Source organism: Ptychodera flava, assembly GCF_041260155.1.
Source record: "Ptychodera flava strain L36383 chromosome 3 unlocalized genomic scaffold, AS_Pfla_20210202 Scaffold_25__1_contigs__length_14229661_pilon, whole genome shotgun sequence".
In the NCBI taxonomy this organism is placed as follows: domain Eukaryota; kingdom Metazoa; phylum Hemichordata; class Enteropneusta; family Ptychoderidae; genus Ptychodera; species Ptychodera flava.
This window is the reverse complement of record NW_027248279.1, coordinates 10,012,231-10,039,847: the sequence shown is the minus strand read 5'-3', so window position 1 is coordinate 10,039,847 and position 27,617 is coordinate 10,012,231. Positions and strand designations below refer to the sequence as shown.

The window sequence follows — 27,617 nt, the reverse complement described above, 5'->3', positions numbered from 1 at the left end:
ATAGGGTTGACACGTCAACCCTATTTGTAACAATCAACCAAATTTGTAACAAAAGTTAACCCATATAGGTTTAGTATGATTTCTGTCAGAAAACAGGATTTTAACATTTTTGACCGAAATTGGGGAAAATTGCCCCGAAACAAACCTATCTGCACAACTTGATTATATCTTACGAATCAGGCCTCTTATACTAGGCAACCTGCACAACAAAGTTAATCTAACGAGCATTTTCGGAAAAAATGAGTTTCGACAAGGAAAAAATAAAAATTGCCCCAAAACATACTTATATGTACATTTCATCCAAGATTTCATCAAATACGGCCAAGTTTTGTAGAAAATTAGGTTTTGTTTCAAGTTGGTTAAATTTGTTACAAATAGGGTTGATTGTTACAAATAGGGTTGACACGTCAACCCTATTTGTAACAATCAACCAATTTGTAACAAAAGTTAACCCCATATAGGTTTAGTATGATTTCGGTCAGAAAACAAGATTTTTAACATTTTTGACCGAAAATGGTGAAAATTGCCCCGAAACAAACCTTTGGCATGTATCTGCACGACTTGATTATATCTTACGAGTAGGGCTCTTATCCCTAGGAACCTGCACAACGAAATTTAATCTCACGAGCATTTTCGGACAAATGAGTTTCAACAAGGAAAACAAAGAAAATTGCCCCCGAACATACTTATATGTATATTTCATCAAGATTTCATCAAATACGGCCAAGTTTCTTTGAAATTTAGGTTTTGTTACAAATAGGGTTGATTGTTACAAATAGGGTTGACATATGTCACCCCTATTTGTAACAATCAACCCAATTTGTAACAAAAGCAGTTTCGGAAAAATGAGTTTTGACAAGGAAAAAAAAGAAAATTGCCCTCAAACATACAAATATGCATATTTCATTAATATTTCAACATATATGGCAAAGTTTTTTTGAAAATTAAATTTTGTTACAAATAGGGTTGATTGTTACAAATAGGGGTGATACATGTCACCCCTATTTGTAACAATCAACCCAATTTGTAACAAAAGCAGTTTCGGAAAAATGAGTTTTGACAAGGAAAAAAAAAGAAAATTGCCCTCAAACATACAAATATGCATATTTTATTAATATTTCAACATATATGGCAAAGTTTTTTTGAAAATTAAATTTTGTTACAAAGAGGTTGAGTGTTAAAATAGGGGTAATACAGCACTTACTTCGACCACTCCCGCATGGATTGATAAGGTAGATCCAGTACGGTCTGCAAGCAAGCCATATCTCTCTCTAAATGCCGTTTTCAGTAGGTGAGGTCACTACGTCTGTGTCTTAGTGAATTCGGATAGTATCCACACCCTCTCTAACCTGTGGTAAGTTTCTATTAAAATATCAATAGACCATTTAGTCCATTATGCAAGGCTCGTATCATTTACATGACATTGAAAATACACCACTCGATTGTAATGACGCCACATTTCACTAAGGTAATTTAAGCGAAATAAACTGTTCTTTTTCCACTTAAATGAAGAACACATTATTTTGCCATGTAAAAATTTCAAAATGAATGCTAACACTTCACAAAGTTAACGTTTCGATCAAAAAATCTAGTTCACATCGCAACTGTCACGGCATTCATGGTGATTTTCGATGGCCACGACAATGACAGCTGATCGCCTTTAACATGGCTCTGTGGCCGTGCTGAGAAATGGCTATTTTAGTGGTGACGACATTATACATGTAAAACGTGTCAATAGCCAACTTTTGACTATTGACAGGCGCCTGTCAATAGCCACGGCCAACTAATATCCCTTTATATATTGTTGCAAAGCTGTTTGCAGCCACCAAAATTTGATACTATGTTGTGAATTCATTTCAAAGTTCTTTTAAGGTCCATGACTACTACTTGTCTTTCCGTGCAAAAATAAAAGGAGTAATGGCGTAATGAAAGACGCCATTTGAAATTCACCATCTTACATAACAAACAAGGTCTCACAATAACTCCCTTTGTATTTGGTGACCTTTATTTCTTCTTTGTCTATCAATGTTTAAATTAGTTTGGAGTTCTAGTTCTGAAGTCACCCGGTTATCCTCAGTCACTGCATGGAAGCTGATGTCCACAGCAAAACATGCCTCTGTGACAGACCCTAACGCAACCTTGTGGTACAGGTCTGTGTAAGCTAAGACGTCCCATTGCTTTGACAGGAGCTGATGTACAGGTCTGTGGCCAGGGATTTTGGTAGAGGATTTTCTATAGTGTTGTGGACACCGACCTGTGACAAGGTCTAAAATACCTGCTGCCTCAGCATTGTATTTACAGGACCGTACACAGTAATGTGAATACAGACCTGTAACAGGGTCAATAATTTGTTTAATGTACACACAATTATACCTGCATTCATTTCTGTCATCAAAATTAGCCCATTTTTCTCAAAATATACACCCCTGAAATCTGACAAATTTTCAGACCCTATAACAGGCCCTGTAAATTCAACACTGATACTGTTTGTACACCAGAATTTCAGTCATGTTTTCATATTATAAATAGGAATATAACAATATCATTTCCAGTCACTGATAAATTTTGAAATGACTTTACTTTTCTTTGAATAATTATGAAATATCGATTCTTCAATAAGTTATCTCTGGATATTCTTTTCGCAGATGACCAATCTCTCTCTGTATACTGCAAAAACTGCAATCAGATTATTATAATATTCAAATCGTCTGGATTCTTTTATTCCAGGTAATATCAATAAATCATTTGTTTCCACAATAGCTTCAAACTTATTTTATAAAATCTATTAATTGTTTGTGCAACATAATTCCAAAAACCTTGAACATTTTTTAAAATTTATTTTTACTTATTGGTTGGTTTATTCTGTATTCCAAGCCCTTTAGCCCATAATACAACAATAAAAATAAAGGACTGTACATTTCAAAAATGGTATCTGTGTCACAAAGTATAATAAATTAATCAAAGTATATAAATTAAACTATTCAAATCATTTAACTCGTTACGTAATTTCATAGCATGAAATATAAAAGCAGCTAAACTTTGTAAAATTTGATCACTTTGTTGGGAAAGTAATTCAATGAACTTTTCTGATGATGGCGATTCAAAATAATACATTCGTAAATACTTTCTCCGCAAATTCTGGAAAAGAGAGCAAACTAACAGGAAATGATATTCGTCCTCTACTTCGTTTGAATCACAGAAAGTGCACAATCGTTGATCTCTTTCAATCCCACGTTGTCTATCACTTTCTATACGTTAGTTATGTGAAGAGCAGCGAAACCGTGCAAGCATTTGCATATGGATGGGAATTTTAACAGCAAAAATATATTTCTCAGGCTCTAAAGAGAGCTTAAAAGTACGATATGATATTAACTTATCCAAAGAACAGGTTTCACCATACCGACTTGCAAACAAAACTTGTTTAAAATTTGTAACAAATGTTTCAGTAAAACTCTTAATATTTTTCACAATTTGAAGGTTCCCATACATTTTGAAGGTTACATACCACCAGAAGTTCCTTCACCTCATGCACCCATGTTCGTATTTTTCTTGTTGCAGACATTTCAATATTACAACATGTCATAGCATTTCCTTGGATATCTGTACTTTGGCATATTTACAAGCTTTGCTCAATATTTTACACAACGTTTAGCAGTATAATATAGGGCTCAGCCCTTGGTGTCGCGCCAGGGGTTAAGATGGGCAATGTTATTTGTATTGATTTCATGATAAACTGTAATTGTTACTTCATAAAACGTTTTTATGCCAAACTATGCCAGTTTCCCTCTGATGAAAGACAGTTCACGTACACACGACGTCAAACCCTGCACAGGCTGCAGCAGGGCAGGTATAGATTTTCTGTGGCGTGTAAAAATTTTGGACAAAAATTGGCAATTTTTACAATGATAACAGCCTATTGCGATAAACAGGGACGTATTATGCAATCATTATCATTGCAATGGTAACCGCACTGCCCACTTCCACTTGCAAGCTGAAAACTATAGCGTTCCGTCTAAAAACTTGCAATTTTTGAATCTAATTATTGACACAGGGGGCGCTCTTCTATAATTCAATCCCAGCATTCTTTGCGTATGCCCCCGTTCATGTGCACGACAGTTTTCTCCCGTTTATCTATATCAACGATACTTTGTATCAGCGACAAGGTGTATAATAACATTTACTGGCTAATAAAAGAGGTATATTTTATAAAAGGCATGTTATATCATAGTAATTTGTTTCGTATTTGTTTATTTACGAGTACTCAAAAAAAAAACATGGCGGCGCCCAACTGAGAAACAAGGGTACACTTCCGGTTACTCGCATGGTATATTATGAATAAGCGCATGCGTAGTCAGTAAGCCGCTGGAGCGACTATAATGTATGAATATCTCCCACATTCTCGAAACACAGTGACATTTGGAGCTTTGCTAGAGACTCCCAAAATACACGACAAGCAAATTACTGTACTCTTTCTAAAGACTAAAACAGTCATATTTCTTATAACCCCAAATCTCAGACGCGTAGGTTAATATAGGTAGAATCATAGTATCAAACACTTTAAAATAAACATCATAAGGGAACATACCCATCTTGTTTGTTGTTTTAACAATATTTAAAAATGATTTTGTTTGCCTGCTGAGCAATAGTTTTAGTTGCTATGGACCATTGCAATCGACATGAGAGTAAAATACAAAGATATTTGTAATAAGAAACTACTTCAACAGGCTTTCCGTTAAAGTACAACTTTTCTGATTTGGACAGATGAGCGCCAGATTTGAAAACTATATTTTTTTAATCTAAATTCACGAGTCACAATATGAGCTTAAAGGGTTCAGAAGGCGTTGTCATCCAATAATCGTATAAGAAAAAAGTGTGACGTCATCTGCAAATAAAAGGCAGAAGATTTCTACTAAATCTGGAGTAAGTTGTACACCACGTAACTCATTTCTGTGGAGCTCATTTAGCAACTCATTTATAAAAAAAAGAAAACAAAAAGGGGCTTAACATGCACCCTTGACGAACTCCTATTGGACAGTCAAAAACATCAGTGAGTCAACTCTGGGATCTCACGCATGCTTTTACATTTTTATACATAGCATGAATCATATTAAACATTTTACCACCTATTCCCCCTTATAGCAAAACATACCATAATCTCTGTCTTTCTACTTTGTCGAACGCCTTGGCGAAATCGACGAAAAAAAAAATTGCCACGGTTAAGTGTCAGATATTTTTGGACAATACTTTGGAGAATAAAAATATTTAACGGTAGAATAACCACGCCTAAAGCCAGCTTGTGTTTCATCAATTTCACCAAGAGTTTCAGCCCAGAAGGTCAAACGATTGTTGAGAACAAAGATAAAAATTTTACTGAATACACTTAACAATGAAATGCCTCTATAATTTCCTGCAACATTTATTTGGCCTTTTTTATGTAGAGGGACAATTATTGCTTTGGTCCAATCGTCTGGGAACAGTCCAGAATCAAACATTTTGTTAAAGAGAACAATTAAACATGGCAACAAGTAAGTTTCAGAAACTTTGAAAAATTCTCCTAATAGTTCATCAAATCCAGAAGACTTGCCATTTTTAAGATGACGAATTGCTTTTAAGATCTCATGACCTGAAATAGGTCCATTTAATATGTCATAATCCACCTCTGTCCCTTTATCACCATTGGCCTAGATGAGTGGTTTGACTATTTTAGTAATTTGTTATCTCTTAAACCTGGGGCTGATTATGATTTTTCTTTATCTGATGAATTGAAGGATCTTTTAGAAAATACGGATGTTATTCCCCTCGCTATCGCTCATGCATATATGTCGTGAACTGGTCAAAATTTCGTGGTATACCGTCGCTGGGTGTGATTTATTGCTATTATATCATAACAGTTTATTGAAATTCTGGCGTGGAACGTCATAAACCGATTTTTGCTCAAGCTGAGAGCTCGCGCCTATGCCAGCCATGGTATATTGCCAATAACTACGGTTCTTTTCGCGTCTTGACCAATCAGATCGCTGTATTTGCACTATCAATATACTGGTATGACATAATTCTTAATAAACATTTACATTAATGTACTTAGATGATGGAAGACCCCCGTAAACACGATCGGAACCTTTCGTTCTAAGACAAGGAAATGCTTTATGCTATGACGACTGTGAAGTGTTTAATATAACGATCTCTGCTTTTTTTTCCCTTACAGTTGTACGACTTCTGTTGCCTGTGGTCTTTCCATGCGATGTTAAATTTATTACGCACTTTATTATTGACACTGTGTTTTTATTGCATCGTCGTCACATACCTGACAATATACAGCAGAATGTCACCCATCAGAAGTATTGATGATCGACGCCTCAAGTCATCTTCAAATCTGAATCTTTCTCGTCATTCGACCAGCAACAAAACTTACATTCAAACAGCGCCGGAAATGTACATCACCAATGCAACGGTCTTTACCAAAAACTCTAAGGTTGTTATAGAAACGTCAAAACCAAATGTGAAAACTGACGGCATCAAACTTAACAATACAATTCAAGCTTCAAAACAGCTGATTACAAACACGTCTGGGACATCGAATAAGAAACAATCCGAGACGGTAATCGATGTGTACAAAAGAATCAAAACAGACTGGTCATTTAACGCGACGGCAGCTGAAGAATTCAGGTGACCATATTTTGGCAATGCAACATAGATTTAAGGTGTTAGTTGGCAATAATATAGCGTTAGGGTAATACTTGGCATCATAATATATATTTTTGGTGGTATTTGGCAATAACATAGATTTAACGTGATATTTGGCTCCAGAACTAAGATGATATTCGACATATGAGCATAGATTTATAGTGACCTTCGTTGCAAATCATCAATGGTTCTTCGAGTTTTGTCAAACAGCTTTTGAAATAATGTTTGTCGTAAAAAGGGTATAGACGCATGACATTTTGAAATATTGCTTTTTAACTGTAAACTATGTGTTGGACGAGGAGACCACTTCTTATGTATTATATTGATTTATTGCCAAACATTTGCAGATATGACATTGAATTCGAGTAAGCGATCACACGAATATGATGTCTTGCGATAACCAAATATTGTGTGATCTTGTTTTTGTTGGATCCTAGAAAACAAGTACTTAGCAGTATCAATCCCACTGCGCATGTGTCTCGAATTTGGAATCAACCGTCCGGTTGTGGTCATATACACTAATATACCCAATGCTGTTTAATTTTGTTCTAATTTGTTTTGATAGACCACATCACATAATGTGACCAAAGATGGACATTCGAAGAACATTTCTGTCGCATAATCCAACAATTAATCTGTTGCGTTTCAAGACTACGTTGTGAGGCTTGGCTATCACCCCTTGCCATCCAATATTGTTGAGTAATTTTACATGCAGAGTAAATCGACATAAGAACAATATTACACATAATAAGACGACAAATAAATGTAATGAAATGCATCAACACTCATGTTTTTATCTTTCTATTTGAAGGCATCTTCTGGAGAAAGGATGCAGGACTTCAGAAATGTGTCTCACGAGTCACGATTCTGTTAAGATCAATGATAGTTTGCAGTACACGTCTTCGAATGGCTCGGTGTTGATGACGCCATCAATCCTTAACCGTTTGCCCAAGGTTAGTCCATGTAGCGCCCCTTACAAAGGTGACAAAGACAATCGCACAAATGAAATGGATGAGTTGAAAAACAATGACGGATGAATTTTGTCTAATCGGCATGCACTTTGGATTTGTATAATGCATGTTTTCTTCGGAAAATGAACAGCAGGGCCAAAACTTTACATGAACTCATCTATCATAAAATGCACATAACCTGATATAGATAATGATATCAGTGCAGCAGCAGCAACAACAACAACGTCATCATCAATAGAATGGGAAACGTCTCACAACTACATCTCATCGTCCATACACTGCAAAGTTTTTTGGATCTTCAATTATATTCTTCATTGTAGAGACGATCAGATGAAGTTAACTGCCCCATTTAGTTTACGACGGAAGGGTACTCTGCGTTTTCTTTCAGGAATCTCCTTACAAATGGAATTCGTTCAAGAAATGCAGTATTGTTGGCAGTAGTGGGATACTTTTGGGAAGCCAATGTGGAAAAGCGATCGATTCTGCAGATTTTATCGTCAGGTAGAAAGTTATTTCTTTTTCATGTATCTAAAAGCTGGTCAAGCAAGTTCGATGAAAGCAGTTTATGTCAGGCAATGGTACAAATCTTGTGAAGTGTACCTCAAAATGGGATTTCATGTAATTCGGAGTGGCCCATTTGATTTCGGGGGGGGGGGGCTGGAGGATTTTCGAAAAACAATGTTGCGGCTAAAGACGGAAAATGTCTCTGCAGGAGGGAAGGAAAAACTTGCTTCTAGGAAGGCTGCAAAAGAATTGGTTGTGATGCACCCTTAGGTGGTAGACCAGCTGTGGTCTCTGGAGCTGCCTCCTACGGCGGCATTTTCAACGCGTATCTATAGAAGCAGAAACCTCAGTACTATGAATCACAGTCACTCTGTGTGGAGTGACTGTGCATATAGAGTGACCGTACATGTATGTGTACTTGTATTCTGTTGCTGCACTCCCCGACTGCACTGTGTTATAAATGCAATGCTGCTAGTGTTTAAATAAACGTGAGAGAATGTTTGTCAAGTCTACAAAAGAGATTAAACAAATAAATCTCACAAAGCGGAAACACTTTATTAATAGATGTATGTCTTTGGAAGTTTAACACTTTGTCTCAAATTTTACTAGGAATGGCAATGTCATATTGTATGCCATCTGATTTGATATTTCATGGTGAAGAAAAGAATATTAATCTGTCATTCATGTCACAGTAAATATATTATAATTCTTATATTCAATGTTATTTACTCAATTTTTTTACTCAATTGTTTTTTACTCAATTCTTCAGTCGCATTGTCGACATTGGTTTGGTGGTGTTCTATAAACAATGACTGGAAATTTAAAGGATAAGATTTAAAACTTCCTGATATGATCAAAATAAACAATACATTTTACTATATTTAAATACATTCTTTGTAAAAGTATCAAAAAATAAATGAACAATTGACTGTGTTCTAATCAAACAATTTTACAAATGTTTTTGCTGAAAATGTCTACTTTTAAATAAGGAAAAATGAGCAAAGCATTTAAAGCTCTGTAAAACACTTTTTTACAGTCCACTGATGTCTACCTGCTAGATATTAACTGTGAACTCGTTTCCAATTAAAAAAGTGTTGTCTAAGAATTTGTTACAAGTCATGTGATGTACATGAGAAAGTAGCATTGGAAAGGTTGCATCAGTTGGATATATGTTCAGTGATGTGCATGTGTGAAGAATGGATATTTTCACATAATTAAATGTTAAAAACGGCTTGACTTTACAAGATTGTAATTGAATGATTTTGTATTTTGTAAAAAACCTACAAAAATTGCTGCCAAGGTGGGTAAAAAAGCTGTCGCTATACCCGTTTCCTCCAGCCCCCGAAATCAAATGGGCCACCCCTAACTAGGTGCAAAGAGCTAACCACAAGTGAACTGAATGTGCTCACGAGGTTTACAAAAGGTTCAGTATATATGTAGCAGGTTTCAGCAACTTTGCAACAGTACTCTTGGAGTTAAATCACTAATTACAAAACTTCATTTAATATGCAAATAAGCTGTTTATTAACTTGAAACTGCTCAATTCTTCATGGGACAATTAGATATCTGGCAGATTACCATCTGAGTGTTGCCACTACTTACAAAGTTCATTAAATATACAAATGAACCCTTCATTAACTTCACACTACTAAATGCTTTAAAACTCAGTCAGATATCTGCCGGATCAGTATCTGCAGCAGATTTCATCAAATTTGGTGAAGTTATTTTGGAGTTACATGACTAATTACAAAACTACATTAAATATACAAATGAGCCATTTATTCGATTGACACGCCCAATGCTTCTCAGTACACTTAGATATCTATCAGATCAATACCTTATATAACTAATTACAAAAGTTCATTAAATATGAAAATTAGCAGATAATTGACAAGACACACAGAGTATCATCAAAATATTCTGAGATTGTCATATGTGAAAAGTTCCATGAAATTTTGTGTAGCATTTCTTGATATATGTCTACATTGTCACTACTATCTCCATAGGAAACTATTATATGAAAAAAATGATAGTTCATACATACCGTCATTATTATGAAAGCAGCACAAATCAAAATGTAATCAGTTCTTGCAATTAGCATACAGTATCTGTGTACGAAATCTGACTTGAATCCGTTAAGCCATTTTTGAGCTTTGGTGTACACAGACAGACAGACACACATGAGAGAGACATCGCTACGACATTGACTCATGTGTGTGAACACGTGAGCTAAAATGTATGTATGTATGTATGTATGTATGTATGTATGTATGTATGTATGTATGTATGTATGTATGTATATGAGTATGTATGTATGTATGTATGTATGTATGTATGTATGTATGTATGTATGTATGTATGAAATTCCTCATCAGATAAGCAGTAAACTGGTAACCACTGAAGAGAGAACTTTCCTATTAGTCCAGTCAAAATATGAAATGACCCACCACAAATTGCAACAGAATTTATTTTTCACTACTCACCTCAGAAAAACCTATAGAAAAACATATCAAAAGTCTTCCAAAATCCAAGGAGTGGAAAAGTGCCTAATTTGCATAAATCCAAAATGGCCGCCCCGGTATTATAGGTTCAATGCTTTTGGCCACTTACTGCCCAATATTGGTCCGATTTTGGTAATTTTTTTTATTTCCATGTACCTTGTACATTTTCATCATATTTTAGACATGTTTACAAAATTCAATTGTTTTTATTTACAAAACAGGAACATAATTGTAAAACAATGGTATTCTCACACACTATGTCTTCTAATCAATACTTGTTTCATGATTTTATAAGGTGCAAATGTCTGTAATGTTAAATAAATAAATAAATAAATAACTAAATAAGTAAATAGATAAATACACAAGGAGTGGAACAATGCCTAATTTGCATAAATCCAAAATGGCCGCCCCGGTATTATGGAATCAACACTTATGACCACATATTGCGCGATATCAGTCCGATTTGGACAATATTTTTTTATTTTCTTATAAATTGTACATTCTCTTCTAATTTCCAACATTTTTAGGGCATTTCCAATTGTAGTTATTAATAAAATAGGCACACAAGTCTGAATTTCAGGGTAAAACAATGGTACACAAACACACTTCACCTTCCAATCAATACTGGTCTAATTTTGCAAGATGCTAACATATATGGTGTGAAATATATTGAAAGCAATCTCAGTATAACTAATACAGAATATGTATCCATTTTGTTTTTGGCTGTTAATTTGCCAATAACCTATTCCCTATTTCACATTAAAAGCCACCGGCTGAACTTACGCATTTTTTAGAACATTCGTCCTATAAAAAGTTGGCAGTTTATTCATATCAAACACAGTCAACCTGGTTTGAAGTCTAGTTATATCTAGTGTGTTGATATTGTGTTACCAGGGTACACTGGTTGTCACCATAGTTGTGAAACTCAACATGAGGTTCAATACTAGCTGGTAATTGTAAAATTACCAGTTTCCCAAATGCTGTTTATTTTACCCAAATTGTAGATAAACAGCCGCGCCTGAATTGACAAAGTGTGCCAGCGCGGGAGAGCCGAGCAAAGAGAGAGGGGCTTTAAAGTCTCCTGGAAGGTGTACAGATCACATGGGAATTAAATAGTATTGGTAGTAAAGGGAAAGCAACTCCACACATCGTTCATATTTGGGTTGTTTGCGTTTTGTGAATGATATTGTGTATAATATAAGTGTATATCATGTTTGGTTGTTTATGTAAAATGTTGCTTAGCCATGGCGAGACGTACCCGTAATCTACGTGTCTTGTGTTAATCCGCACTGGCGCGGAGAGATTGCTGTGACACTACGATCCTTTGGCGCTACGTTTCGAAAACAGAGTTTTCTTCATCAGCCACTTAAATTCATTTTGATTGGTGAGCACAATTGATTGATTGTTAGATTTTTTAATTTGCTAATATGTTGTTCCACTTACGTTTGTTGTTCACAAGTAGGGAAGCTAGAATGTCTACAGTTTGATCTCGTTGTGTTTGTGTAGGTTCGTGTGACCCTGAGTTTGAGCTATTGTAGTTTTTGTGAAGTCTGGCGCTTATAAGTGTGTCACCTATATTTCTGTTCCTTCTAATAAATATATGCGATTATAGGTTGGTTTTGGAACAGTTTTTTTAGTGTTTCGTCTTTTTCAAGTTCACTCCAGTTTTCTGTCAGGGCTTGCTTGATTTTTGTCGTTTCTATGAACGGGCTATATGTTGGTATTGTTGGTGGCGTTATTTCTTTCTTTTTGTTGTTCAAGCAGTCTTTTTCTGCTTTTATGATCTGTCTCTCTGATAATGCTTTCTATTTCATTTATTTGTATTGTCGGTCTTGTAATTTTTCACTAAATTGTGTGACTTTTTGTGTAAAATCGATTTCGTTCTTACATGTTCTGATGTATCAGTAATGATTCACCTTTGATCAGACCTTTGAATGTTGCTGCCGGATGGCATAAGATTCTTTGTAAGAATTGAAATGTATCTGTTGGCTTTGTGTGTGTGTTGATGTCGAGAATATTCTCTTTGTTGTATCGACGACCTTTGTAGATAGGTCTAAATATGTGATTTCTTGAGAGGAGCTTTCAAACGAAAAATTGAAAGTAGGATGCATTTTGTTGATGTTTGATATGAATTCATTGAGTTTGTGTTGTGTTCTGATGAAAATCAGAAAAACATCGTCCCTGAACCTCAGCCAGGTCGATATTTGTTGTTTGTGTTTCTGTATTATTCTCGTTTCTGTCTCATGAAATGTAATATCTGCTATTTCTGGAGAAGACGGGGACCCCATCGAGCATCCCCATATTTACCAGTAGAATTCATCGTTGAATTCGAATGTGTTGGGTTTTTTTAAGATTACTTCTAGCAGAGCTATCATGTGTTTCGTTGGTGGTTGCTTGATTATGTAACTGTTTGATGATCTTTCCTGATTTAATGCTCTGCCGATTGATTCAATTACCTCATCATGTGGTGTATCCGTGTACATGGAAATTACATCCAGTGTTACTAGAGTCGCTTTGGCCGGAACTTTGATTGTCTCAATTTTCCGTATAAAGTCTGTTGTCTTTGATGTATGTTGGTTCTTTCTTGACGATTTGTTTGAGAAAATGGTCAATGAATTCTGATATGTGAAATGTTGGACTGGAGCATCCACTTATGATTGGCCGTACTACGAACATAGCTCCTGGTGGCGGCACTTTGTGTATTTTCGGTAGAAGGTACCAAAGTGGCGTTCTTATTTTTCTATTGACTGGATTCAAATATTCATATGTTGATGGTCAATGTGTTTTTCATTGTACATTTCTGTTATGAGATTGTGTACCGGTATGTCTTCTATTGTATTTTTGTGTCATCTGTTGCCAATTTTGTGTAGTATTGTTGATCGTTAAGTTGACATTATCTTATGTAATCATCAGTGTTTAAAATTGCTGTCCCCCGTCCTTTATCAAACGGTTTGATGGTTATCTTCTTGTTTTTTGATAGCGTTTTGAACACTATTTGTTCTGCACGTGTCATGTTGTTTTTTTGTGTTTCGAATAGGTGTGTTAACAATAGCCAATTTTGTTGCTTCTAAATAATTTTCTAGTTTTGTGTTCTCGGTTGTATGTGGGATCCAGTCTGTGTCTCATGATATATCGGAGTCTCATTTTCGGAATGTATATTTTATGTCCCCTAACAGGTGGATTCTGTTAGGACGATTTGTTGTGGGAATGAATTTTAAGCCTTTGCTAAGTACGTTGATTTCAATGTTGGTGAGTTTGTGTGTTGATAGGTTCTTAATGAATCTGAGTTGTTTGATGCAGTGCTCAATTTTGTTCAATTGTGACTTTTCGTTATTTTTGTCATTCTATGATTCTTGTTTATGTGTTTCCTTTTTTTACCTTTGAACTTGGTCATACTAAGACACAATAGAAAGCTCTCTCCGGCCATTCTGTCTCTCTCTAATCCGAACCTATCTCCAAGTGTGTACCCGAGAAAACTCTGTTTTCGAAACGTAGCGCCAAAGTATCGTACTGTCACAGCAATCTCTCCGCTCCAATGCGGACATAGGACACGTAGATTATGGGTACGTCTCGCCATGGCTGAGCAACATTTTACACAAAGCAGCCAAACATGATATATACTTATTTTATACACAATATCACACCCAGAACGCAAACAACCCAAATATGAAGTGGAGTTGCTTTCCCTTTACTAGCAAAGACGACCAACAACTGATGAATAATTTTGTCTTTCTTGTCTCTCTTTCTTATTTTTATTATTATTTACTTATTTATTTATGTATCTGTCTATTTATCTATCTATTTATCTATTTATTTATTTATTTATTTCACATTACAGACATTTGTATCGTATAAAATAAAACAAGTATTGATTACAAGACATAGTGTGTGAGAATACTATTGTTTTACAGTAAAATTCGGACTCATGTTCCTGTTTTGTAAATAATAACGATGGAATTATTGTAAAAATGTCTAAAATATGAAGGGAATGTATAAGGTATATGGAAATAAAAAAAAATTATTAAAATCGGACCAATATTGGGCAGTAAGTGGCCAAAAGCGTTGAACCTATAATACCGGGGCGGCCATTTTGGATTTATGCAAATTAGGCGGTTTTCCACTCCTTGGATTTTGGAAGACTTTTGATATGTTTTTCTGTGGGTTTTTCTGATATGAATGGTGAAAAAATAAATTCTGTTGCAATTTGTGGTGGGTTACCCCCTTTTTTGGCATAAAATGACTGGACTATATGGAAGAATGAGAAAGCTCGTGGCAGAAAGCCTGGTAGAGCGTTGAATATTAGCAAAATGAAACTTACACAAACTTATCACTGTCCTTGTGGTCTTTGTGTTTTCGAAATACCCTAGGATGGCATATTTCAGATTTACATTGTAAAATACAACACGACAGTAGTGCATGTAAACCATTCCTCTTACTATATCATTTTGACTGCTGATTTGAAGTTAGGCGCTTTAAATAAAATTCTTTGTTTGCCGTCCGCATGCTGGTAGGTTTTCAGAGAACATTAAGAAAACAAACACACTCTTACAAATAAAAATATTACTGTTCCAACAGAAACCAACTAAAAATAATTGAGCTGATGTTAAAACACTTGTGTTTTTCGTCTGTGTTTGTTTTTTCCCTGGCTGACTGATAGGATTTTAAAAAATCCAAGGACGGCAAACAAAGAATATTCTTTAAATGGCCTTGCGTGATCAGCACGTTTTCGGCCCATATGCATATGTGTTTTCCCTTAAAACAACTTCATACATATTGTAGACATTTTCCACTGATCACTTTCATTGATAGGTTTAATTTGGCCAGAACGTTAAACTTTAAGGATGACGTTGGATTGAAGACAAGTCTCATTACGTGTAATCCAAAAATTATAGAAGGACAGTAAGTATATCGAACATACCGTCTGCAAGACAATAGTCGATTTTTCTCACCTTAAGAAAATACACTCCAATTAAAAATGTTTTTCAGATTTGTGTTAAAATTTTGATTACAAACTGTAGCCAATGAAATGTGATGTCCATTTGGTCAAAAATTATCAAAAAAATACAGACAAATTCATAAAAGTCGGTTAAAATGTTGAACTAATATTTTGATGGGGAAAATATTACAGCGCTCAAAGGGTTAATACTGACGTAAAGGATATATGCTTGCGGGAAATGACAGAGATGATTGTTGTAAAACAAAAGTTGAAAAGATTTGGATGGCAGGAAGATTGCTACCAAGCAGCCAGTAACATGTATGGATATCACACCATACATTTCACTGTCGAATGTTTGACTTGTCTTTACATGTGAACATTGATTCTATCTGTGACAGTGTTCGGTGCCTTCACAGCATACAGCAGTATGTAGTGCGTAGTGTGCAATAATCTGCCTGCATTGTGCTGCACATAAAACTGAAGACAAATATTATTAGATTTCACTTAACTGAAACTACGCGATGGATGTTGTGGTTTTGAAGAACTCTCAATGGCGACCATGAATATAGATCATATTGTTTGTTCGTTTTTATTAAACCATCGTAAATTCAGGTTACCGTATCACTGGTCTAAGTATGGTCCACAGCAATACTTTACCATATTACAGACAAATGGCCAACTCAGGGAACCGTCATAATTTTCAGGAAAAGAGGGCCAACGGCTTTGAGAATCATATGGAATGTAAAATTTACCCCAGCTCAAAGTATTGCTTCGAAAGTATGACCCTTCTATTATATTACCCCGGTCAATATGATTGATCTGATTAGTGTGCCTACTGTTATCAAGGGTTGAATGTTGTCAGTAAACATAGACTACAATTAAACAACACAAAATAAAATAATAAGGTTTGTTCTAGATATGCACCCCAGGGAACATATTGGGCCAGCTCACTTTGAAAAACTCAGGTGGCTTCGTGTAGAGCAAAGAGTGTCGTATCTGAAACTGAATCTCATGCATAAAATAATAAGGGGTCAAGCTCCATCCTTCCTAGCATCAAATTTTATTACCGGACAAAATGTACACAATCATAATACACGTTCTGGCAATAACTCAATTTTTATCCAAGGAGGAGCTAAATTATTTCAAACAAGTTTTCAGTACTCAGCTTCGCAGTTAAATTAAATTTAAAATTAAAATTTAATTTAAAAAAAAAAAGTTAAAACGACATTTGCAAGATTCTTATGTCGATCGTATCGGGAGAGATTTCATTTAATATTTGGTGCAATTTTCAGAGGGTTTTAGTCAGTTTTATTTATCTTTTGGAAATGCTTGGTTTACTATATGTTGTCGGATTTCTCACTTCGGATTTTTTTTCATTGTTTTGTTAGTCCTTTGACAATATGGACCACAGTGGAAATAAGTCTTTAGACTTTTCTGTGTAACCCATGCACAATTTTGTTCACTTTGTGGTATTTTATGTATCATTTTTTGCAAAATAAATAAATAGATAAAAATAAAATAGCCTGATGATGCACAGGATTACAAATATTGGCAGTTTAAAATATTGATTTATTACGAGCCCATTGTTTTTGTTCCTTTGCAGGTATTTGGGATTGAGAAATAACATGACCGACAAATTCAAGCAAGATATGATAACAGAATATGGAAATACAACTCTCTTCACAGAAGCTTTTAACCAATTACATTGTACCCCGACCGCCTTCCGCGCTCAGGATGTGTTGGAATCTACGCATATTAATGTGGTGTTTCCTCATCCAAGTTACCTGTTGTTAGCCACGGAGTTCTGGCATGGACATGGTATAGAGGGTAATAAACTCACAAGTGGTAAGCTTACCTTTCTGTAATCAGACCAACAACGCTGTATTCAGGTGTAACTGTGCAGATTTTCTCTTCATTGGCGCGCATTTTCTTTCCAATACGTAATCAACTCGGCACTATCATAACACGATTTGTCAATATTTCAAAAACGTCTACATCGTTTCGATGTTTCTCTTTGTAAAATCTACAAACAGATAACTAACTAGCTTCTTAGCCACGGGCCAATCATATACACCTTTTGATTTCTTTACGGTGCATAACTGCGTTTGCTATAGATCGATCATGTCTTTTTGAATGGCACCTGTTGTATTTGAGATAATTGATAAATCTGTCATCGCAATACTAGCTCTGAAATATCGTCCTGTCTTGTGACAGAATAAAAGTCAGTGCTGATGATATTATGTGAAATCACAGCGCATCTTATCCCAAGACAAACCTGTCTATGCTGAGTTGCACCACAAAAGACAATCGACATATATGTGTATAAAATAATATTGAGACAACGTCCTTGCACCAATTTGAAAGAAATTGGTCTAGGCTTTGCTATTAATGCACTTGTTATGTAAACAATCCATGGTAACAACATAAAATCAACATAAAGGTGCCTATTAAAACAATTTTGTTCTAATATGGTTTCGACATGCCAATTGATGTTAAGCAAATGTAGGCAAAATAGCAGCCATTTAAAGGCTGGTCATAACGAAACCGATTAGCAGTTGAGTGACGGAGAATTATTTCCTAGTATTGGAGAATTATTTCCTAGTATTTAATAGAAAGTATGCGGACTAGCCATGTCTGAACTATACTCTAGTGACTGTCATAAAAAAGTAAAAATAAAATGGCCATCTGCCGGCGATATTGGAACGTATCACAAAAACATCTATGTTCACGTGATCAAAATAGGACTTCTTTAGTTTTAGAATGGCTCAGTGATTTCATTGATGTAAAAGCGATAATGGCAACCTTGTAAGATCATATTATGACCGAAATCAATAAACATAATTATGCATTCCAGTGAGTTATATTGGTGTAGACAACACGATGGCTGCTGTGCCGCCATATTGCATCGTATCGCAAAACAAATTGATTCTCATAACTTTATGTACACCTGCTCTAGTGACCGTACACGAACGTTGAAACAAACGCAGGTTTTACCTGGCAAATGCTCTTCAGCTTTGCATTGAAAAAATGGATTCAAATTACGTAGGAACAACACTGCAGTATAATAACAGACAAATTCACATACAAACACATAACATAATTAATTGACTTGAATATATTATTAACATAAAACAAAATTTTATATATGGCAAATAATTTTGTCCTTGGGCTACCTTCGAAAGAAATCGGTCCATGGATGTCTAAGTTAGTACTCCAGGCATGAACTATTGTGTCAAATGGTCGTCTTGTAGCAATATAAATCTTTCTTGTCAAACAAACCGACATGCATGTGGATAGCGTAAACGTGAGACCTTGTATCAAGTTTGAAACAATCTGTCAGGGAATGTTTTCGTTATGGTTATGGACATTATCAATTGAAACAAAAGTTACGCCTGACGGCCATGTTTTTGTCAAAGAAATTTAAAAAACGTGTGACATAGACTTGTGCCCCAGAACATGTTTCAAATAATCGGTCCTGACATGCCTTAATGATGGTTTTGAAGATGTAATATTGAAAGAAAATTGACACCTAGCAGCCATTAAGTTTGCCTACTTTCAATCTAAAAAGATATCCGTGGTCCATGTTTGAACTTCATCAGGATCGATACACTTGACAAATATGATCATAATTAAAGCGTGTAAAATAGATTCATTTAATACATCACACATTATATATATTCAAGTCAATGTTTTTCGTCCTTTTCTTCTATCCCAGGTCTAAAACTTGTGACGAGTTTTCTCTCATTCTGCCAAGAGGTACATCTGTTCGGGTTCTGGCCGTTCCAGGAGGACAAACATGGGACACCACTTCCATTCCACTATTATGACCCAAGATACATACCGCTGGGGCCAAAAGTGCAAGGAATTGTTCACAACATGCCTTCTGAATTAAATACCTACATAAATTTGCATAACAAAGGAATAATTCGACTTCATGTCGATAAATGCTGATATTTCGAGCCTTTTTATTCTTGTAACAGTGAGTTGCATAAATGGAGAAGTAACTTTATCAATCGAGAATTTGCCAATATCTTATTTAGTTCAAAAATAAGACAACAAAACTTTATGTCTTTTGTGCTCATTAAAGGAGAAGAAAGATGTAATTTTTATACAAAATTGTATTTATAAAAAAAAACGGACAATTTTTAAATATAATCTTTGTTGACACGTGGGACAAATGTGTGACAAAACCATCTACAGAGGCTGAATCAATAATTTTATCCATTACGCGAAGTAAATTACATTACCGGCTTTGTACTTTCTGGTTACATGATTTGCTGTGAACTGGAATTACCCTTTTACGGCATTCGAGAAATAATGAATAGCTGTATGATATCAAGGAAGAATATTTCATAATCATTTTTCCAGTTTATTTTTGACAAAATTATCGGAAAGTAATTCTCCTAAGAAAAAGTTATGTTTAATTCATTCGTACGTAACCGCTCCGAAGATATACTGTTAGAGATATGCGCTATTAATGATAAATAAGGCCAAAAGGAAAGTGTTGAACCTTCAAACCATTTTTGCATCTGATGTGCGACGAATCCGGGGGGAAACAGGCACGTAATATTGGGTATTAGATGGTCACACCACAGACCACTTTATGGTTTTGATTGTGTCTTAGTTACACCCTAAAGTGAGTTAATACTTCCATGTAACTTGTATCATATTATTCACAGAATAAAATTCTTGTTAAGGAAATATTGTGTAGACCTAACAATGGGGGAGGGGAGTCGGCAAAACACGGCCTGTTTGTGTACTGAATTGAGGGAGTAGCAATTTACACGTTGAAGCAGAGCGTGTTTGGTAACCATGAACATCATTTAATGGTACAAATTTCTCAGAGAGATATGTTAGTGCAGTATTCAGAAGACATTTATAGGCTAAACACACGTAAAATAAAAGACGCGTTTGCTAAACGGAAAAAAAATTAGCTGCTTCCAAGAGTGAATCGGTTAAGGTATTAAACTCAAGGGAGTCGGCAAAACACGGCCTGTTTGTGTACTGAATTGAGGGAGTAGCAATTTACACATTGAAGCAGAGCGTGTTTGGTAACCATGAACATCATTTAATGGTACAAATTTCTCAGAGAGATATGTTAGTGCAGTATTCAGAGGACATTTATAGGCTAAACACACGTAAAATAAAAGATGCGTTGTTTAACGGAAAAAACATTGGCTGCTTCAAAGAGTGAATCGGTTGAGGTATTAAAATCAACATTGAGAAGAACTCTCAGTGCTCTTTTCTGTAACTTATACACTTTCTCGATATTTTTTACAATTGTATTCCCCCAAACTACACAACAGTAATCAATAGCTGACTGAATTAAACCATAATACAGAACTTTTCTAAGATGACATGGAATGAATTTGAATAATCTTCGAAGTAAACCGATTCTCTTACTCAGAGTGAGACATAAATCGTCAATATGTTTGTCCCAAGTAAGAACATTGTCCAATGTAACACCTAAAATCTTCTCAAATGAAACACAAGAGATATTACACTCATTAATGGCAATATCAAGTCTATCACCCATTGTATCTGCACATTTTAATTTTTTGGCGAGATCCAACCACATGGCTTTCGATTTGCCTTCATTAATGACCATGCCATTGTTAATTACCCAATCGTTCACTGAAGTGGCGTCGTTTTGGAGCGACTGATTAACAATCGGCAACTGAAATGCCAGATGTAAGGAGAGTCCGGTCGTCGGCATACATGTCTAGGTTAGAACTCACACAAAGTCAGTGGCAAATCATTAATGAAAATGGTAAAAAGCAGTGGACCTAAAATTGATCCCTGAGGCACACCAACAGTAACTTTTTCAACGTCAGATATCTTACTCATGTGACAAACAACTTGAGAACGATCTGAGAGGAAAGATTCAAACCATTTTAACTCATTTGCATGCAATCCATAAAGAGACAATATCCTAAGTAGTACATCGTGATTAACAAGATTGAATGCTTTAGAGAGGTCCCAAAACAAAACACCTGAAAGCCGACCACCGTCAATATTTTCAAGTCACTCATCATAAATACGTATCGATACAGTTTGAAAAGAGTGATTCTTTCGAAAACCAGATTGAGTATCGTGAAGGACACCTTTATCAGACAAAAATTTATACAAAGTACTGTGAACATGACTTTCAATTACTTTAGAAATAGCTGGTAAAAAAGAAATAGGTCAGTAATTGGACATTTCTGTTAAACTACCATAATGATTGCCTTTATAAATAGGGACAACGCGTGCATTTTAAAGAAGTCTGGAAAAACTGCGTTGTCGATACCATTAAGTACTGTTCGTAAGAGACTCGGAGATTACAGCAACTTTGCATGGACATCATCAGTCCCTGTCGACCTCGAACTAAGTAAAGCTTTTTTGACAAAATCAACAGAAAGATGTGGAATCTTAAAGACTGAACCTTTGAGTTTATCGTTGAAAAACCCAGACAAGGAAGAAAAATCAGGATTGCAGTCTGCTGAAACATTCATCTTTCTGGAAATCTTAGAGAAATAACAGTTAAAAGCATCAGCAATAACAAAGTGATCTGTGGCAAGAGTACTATCAACCTCAATCGTTAATTGCTTTGGAAGTATTTCTTGTTAATATATTCGGCTAAACATGATTTTTTTATGCAGGTTTTGTACGTATTTGCCCTACTTTTGGTCTAGGCAATGGGTAATGAAAGTACACTGTCGTTCTCGTTAGCGAAAATACAATATGACCGCTACAATACTCAACTTTTCTCTGAAGGTCTGTTTGCTTACTGAATGGCTATTTTTGACATGAAACAGTAAGTAATAGATTTTTTTAGTATTGCATTGCATTGTATATTTATTTCATCAGATGACAAAAAATAACAACAGAAAATCTAATTCAAAAAGTCTACAATCTGATTGGGTCACGTAAAATAGTTCTATCTTCACTAGACCAAGTATAGTCCTTGACCCGGGTAAATAATAGACCATAATGTAACTGCACAAGTGAGCATCTGTGTAAGGTATTGATGTTCACAATACAAGGGATGCGAAATGAGTAAATGATTTTCACGTAATAGTTGGAAGAAAATATACACAAGCTTAGACTTTTGTGGTAATTATATTCAATCCCCCGTATTCCGAACGAGTGTGGCTGCGTCGCGGACGAGTGATTCCCCGTGTAGCGGCAATAACCCTCCGAGCCGAAGGCGAGGGGGATACGACCGCTACACGGGGAATCATGAGTCTGCGACGCAGGCACACGAGAGAGATTATTACGGGAAAATTATATATTTATCACATGCATAGACCCAGTTTTCCATAAGTAAACCTTTCAAATATGATATCCCGCACGAGGAAAAACGATAGGATCTATAAGAAAAAAATTCCTGGGCTCATGTTATGCGGTCACGGTGGGTCACAGCTGACTTGACCGCGCTCAGCTGTTCATGGCCACGCCATAGTTTACAATTACTTGGAGCACACTGAGGCTGCTCTTATGGATAATAACAACTCTCGTTGGGGGTATTCTGTGCGAATCAAGCGGAACAACGAAAGGCCAGGTATCGTTTAACGCACGGTATTTATTTGATTTATACCATAACATCAATGTCAGTGAAAATTCATCGATCAAAATAACAATAACAATGACGTGCGAGTGAAGCGGAACGGCACCATTACTCTGTCACGTTGTTACCGAGAACATATATCAATCGCCAGTATATTGTATTTCAAAAAATGTCGTCGGTGTTTGAACATCATTCAAGGAACACTGCTTTCCAAAATTTGTATGAACTTTTGAATACTTTGTTTCAGGAAATTATCAATTGTATTTTTTATATTTTACAAATAAAAAGTAACTCGTTTAAATGTAATTTACAACGGTGTGCGGCTCGAATTAAAAACTCGATGCTACGAATGTCCGGATCCTCAAAAGCACTTCAATGACAAGGTAATTTGGGAAATTTATGCATACTATCATCATCCATGCAATGCAAAATGCAATAAATACAAAATGCAATTAATAGAACATTCAAGTTCACTGAAAATCCTGCGAGCTATCGTAGCTTTGAGAGAACAACACAAAGTTCTTCTGAATTGATGCGTCTGTAATCAGGAGAAGTAGCGTCGCTGCTGTCTGACTCGGAAATCACAAACGCTATTCGCTTCCTTAGCTCGACTCGTTGACTGCTGCTAGATGCTCCGGCAACGTTGATGATGATATTAAACTTGCAACCTGTCAAGGTTGTTCCAGAAAACAGCCCTGCTGCTGCAGCTGTCATGGTACTCTGTCTTGGGTCATCGTCGACGCTCCTTATCATGTTGTTGGTGGACATCGACAGAGGCTCGAAGGCAGCAGGAGACGGTCGTTGCGGCATTGGCATCAGTCGATTTCTGGGGTTTTCGGCGCCGGTCAAAATATCTGACATCACTTCCTGTTGATTTAAAAAGTTAACGGCGTACGAATTGATAGACTAGACTTTTCTGTGACCAGAAAGCTGCGTTATTTTGGTCAGAGGAATACCATGCTCACTGAGATTCTAGATTGCTGTCTTTCGTGCACTGTGATTCGTTTTGCGTCCCTTTATTCCGGCTCGTTCTGTGATGGTTTTCACGATACTCTCCAGTTTGCTTTTGCCAATCGGTTGTCGTTTGTACCATATCTGGGTGGTTGGGTTATAATTTATGGCCAGGTAGAACGGAGAATGCAATTCGCACATGTCATCTGGCCGATGGTCTATATATATTATAGGTTTCAACGGGACAGATACTCTTGTCTTCAACAGCGAACATTTTCGGTGCATAAGCTTACTTACGAACGTTACCATATTGACCGCTCCTGGTTTCGTTGTCACGTTCGGAAAATTCCAGGTACTTGCGACCCACTGTAGTTGTTTTCAGAAGTATGTCACCCCAACACAATTTTCTGTTTTCGTCACAGGCTCCAAAACCAAGGAGCTTGGTGTTATTCCACCTCACATTGTATAAGACAGATTCTGGATTGTAGTTACCTAGTATTTTCTTTTCTCGCATAAGTTTAATGTCATCGACTGTCAGTGACTCGGCGGCTCGATACTTATTTCCTTTGCCCTTCGACTTAAAGGGACAAAGTCGACCATTTTTCATGAATCTTGTTTAATGCAAGATACTACTTATATTGTTTGACATGTTGAAAGGTACTGAATAAATGGGTGACCATGCATATATTCGACCTCGGTTTTAGACAAATTAAATGAAACCATGGCGAAAATGAATTAATGGTCATGACCATTAATTCATTTTCGCCATGGTTACATGTGTCGTGTCTAAAACTTGGGTCGAATATATGCATGGTCACCCATTTATTCAGTATCTTTGAACATGTCAAACAATCAACAACAACAACAACAACAACAACAAAGGTGTAAAAACATCGAAAGTTACAAATACAACAGACTATATGTAGAGTGTTACCAACCTCCATGTTATCGTCGCTAAGAATTGACTTCCACTGTGAGCAGCGGTGGTGTTGATAACCTCGTCCTGACCAAACTCATACATAAATATATCTAATGATCGTTACCTTTATACTGACAAAATACTTTTAATGACGGGAGTGAAGACGAGAGAAAGGTGTTTTTACCAAGTGAAGAAGAAAAATTAGGGGTCATAGTTTGGTACTACGGAAAAATTGCTTGACATTTACTGATATTTGAAATTCAAAACTTCCATGATTATAATTCCGTTAATTCTAAGGCAAAAATGAAAAGTTTGGTTTCAGAAAAATTAAAAGCGTTGAAAAATTTTCTTTCTCCAAGAACTTTAAAATGAGTACACATGCGTGGTAGATCAGAAAAGGATCGTAAAACTTTTGAGCATCCGACATCTGTCCATGATTCGTAATCTGCACCGAGGAGTAACGTATTCCCACTTAGTGATGGATGCAAAACGCCATGTCTAAATATGTTTATCGTTGCCCATAAAATCACGATTTATAATACCAGCAAAAAATAATTCCTAGCATTTTCAATAGCGCACTAGACATGTGTCTTGTATCTTTATTACACATTATTACACGTTTATTACATTATTACATGAACAATTGAACACGGCCAATTACAAAGTGCTGTGCTACCTAATTTGTCGAGGTGCACTCAAGTGAAAGACCGATTCTTGCAAGCTTTTGTCGGAGATCGTAACATTTGGAGCAAAAAGGCTTTTTCAAATTTTCAGTGTATGTAAGGGCAGTCACCATATTGTACTGGAGTCCACAGAATATAGAATTAAATAAATTAAATATGAATACGTCATGACTACTAGCAAAGCAAATCTCATCAGGGCGTGTGATATAAAGCTCGTAACGAGTTCATCAAATTGAATTATCCTGAACGATTAACTTGTAAAAATGTATGCTCGCCATCGATTCAAGGTGAATTGTGTTTGAAAGTTTAACATACTTTTTTATTTTGACATACTTTAGATATAAAACGAAGAAATACTTATCTTATGGAAGACAAATAACGGAAATATTATACAAAAATACAGCTGCTCGAGTAAGGCGATGAAACGTTATCCATTATGTGCACATTAAAGTTAAAAATATGATATTTGCAGTCTTGATGGAGTGACTCTACTTCTGCAACAATACAATGCACTATTCACTGACAACTAAAAAATGAAAAAGTTGGAAATATCAGCATTTATCGACATGAAGTCGAATTATTCCTTTATTATGCAAATCTTTGAATAAATTAAATTCGGAAGGCATGTTATGAACTCTTCCTTCGAGCCTTGACGGTCGCGGTATGTGTTTTGGCTCATAGTAGTGAAATGGAAGTGGTTTCTGATGTTTGTTCACCTGGAACGGCCAGAACCCGAACATATGTACCTCTTGGCAGAAAGAGAGAAAACTTGTCATGATCGTTAAACCTGGGAAAGAAAAAAGGATAAAAACATTGACTTGAATATGTATCATGTGCGATGGCCGAGAGAGTTCTTCCAATGCAAAATGCAAAATTCAAAATGCAAAATGCAAAATGCAATCATGTGCTTTGTATCAAATGATTCCATAGAACATACTTTGCTTATAAGTATATTTTGGTCTATTGAACCCGATGAAGGTCAAACATTGTACATGAATATTTGCTAAGATTGAAATACTCTACACGGAAATTACTCTCCGTAATAAATTCACTGTTTGATTTTGGTCGTTATATGATCTTTTAAGGCTACTAGTAGTAACTTTAATATTATATAGGGCTCAGCCCTTGGTGTCGCGCCAGGGTTAAGATTGGCAATGTTATTTGTATTGATTCATGATGAACTGTAATTGTTACTTCATAAACGTTTTATGACACTATGCCCAGTTTCCTCTGATGAAAGGCAGTTCACGTACGTACACGACGTCAAAACCCTGCAGCAGGGCACTGGCAGGTTAGATTTTCTGTAGTGTGTAAAAATTTTGGACAAAAATTGGCAATTTTTACAATGATAACAGCCTATTGCGTTAAACAAGGGACGTATTATGCAATCATTATCATTGCAATGGTGACCGTACTGCCCAACTTCCACTTGCAAGCTGAAAACTATAGCGTTCCGTCTAAAAACTGGCAATTTCTGAATCTAATTATTTACACAGGGGGCGCTCTTCTATAATTCAATCCCAGCATTCTGTGCGTATGCCCCGTTCATATGCACGACAGTTTTTCCTCCCTTTATCTATATTAACGATATTTTTGTAACAGCGACAAGGTGCATAATAACATTTACTGTCTACTAAAAGAGGTATATTTTATAAAATGAATGTTATATAATAGTAATTTGTTTCGTTTTTGTTTATTTACGAGTACTAAAAAAAAAAAAAACCATGGCGGCGCCCATGAAAGAAGGGTCACGTGAAGAAGGGTACACTTCCGGTTACTCGCATAGTATATTATGAATAAGCGCATGCGTAGTCAGTAAGCCGCTGGCGCGACTATTACGAACGTGTTCATATCCTTACTATCACTAAGCCATTCGAAAACCTAAAATTCCTATGGTATTCCCTAACACATCGGTTTGT

The 27,617-nt window shown here is 35.9% G+C and overlaps 2 protein-coding genes across 14 annotated transcripts in view; one reads left to right on the top strand and one right to left on the bottom strand.

The window, feature by feature from the left end:
• Positions 1 to 1,186: 1,186 nt before the first annotated feature.
• Positions 1,187 to 20,465, top strand: LOC139125626 (alpha-2,8-sialyltransferase 8E-like). 7 transcript variants are annotated; one of them, XM_070691719.1, is made up of 9 exons: positions 1,187 to 1,354; positions 2,039 to 2,200; positions 2,646 to 2,727; positions 6,206 to 6,666; positions 7,496 to 7,637; positions 8,044 to 8,156; positions 15,470 to 15,559; positions 17,200 to 17,441; positions 19,312 to 20,459. In XM_070691719.1, the coding sequence occupies exons 4-9, from the start codon at positions 6,242 to 6,244 to the stop codon at positions 19,545 to 19,547; spliced, it is 1,248 nt and encodes a 415-aa protein (XP_070547820.1). In that variant the 5' UTR covers positions 1,187 to 1,354; positions 2,039 to 2,200; positions 2,646 to 2,727; positions 6,206 to 6,241; the 3' UTR covers positions 19,548 to 20,459. The 7 variants fall into 7 exon arrangements, with proteins under 7 accessions (XP_070547820.1, XP_070547823.1, XP_070547822.1 ...); XM_070691722.1 differs by lacking the exon at positions 2,039 to 2,200; XM_070691718.1 differs by lacking the exon at positions 1,187 to 1,354 and having other exon boundaries at positions 1,546 to 2,200.
• Positions 20,466 to 25,579: 5,114 nt separating this feature from the next.
• The window catches only part of LOC139125532 (alpha-2,8-sialyltransferase 8E-like), a 30,866-nt gene continuing 28,828 nt past the window's right edge, over positions 25,580 to 27,617 (bottom strand). For all 7 annotated transcript variants that reach the window (XM_070691595.1, XM_070691598.1, XM_070691596.1 and 4 more), the window contains one exon: positions 25,580 to 26,485. In XM_070691595.1, coding sequence (XP_070547696.1) covers positions 26,250 to 26,485 — 236 coding nt within the window. In that variant the 3' untranslated portion in view covers positions 25,580 to 26,249. The remainder of the gene's footprint in view (positions 26,486 to 27,617) is intronic.

Coding starts and splice junctions, on each gene's coding strand:
- LOC139125626 (XM_070691721.1), top strand. CDS start 6,242: ATGTTAAATTTATTACGCACTTTATTATTGACACTGTGTTTTTATTGC. Junction 6,667..7,495: donor ACGGCAGCTGAAGAATTCAG/GTGACCATATTT, acceptor TTCTATTTGAAG/GCATCTTCTGGAGAAAGGAT. Junction 7,638..8,043: donor TCCTTAACCGTTTGCCCAAG/GTTAGTCCATGT, acceptor GTTTTCTTTCAG/GAATCTCCTTACAAATGGAA.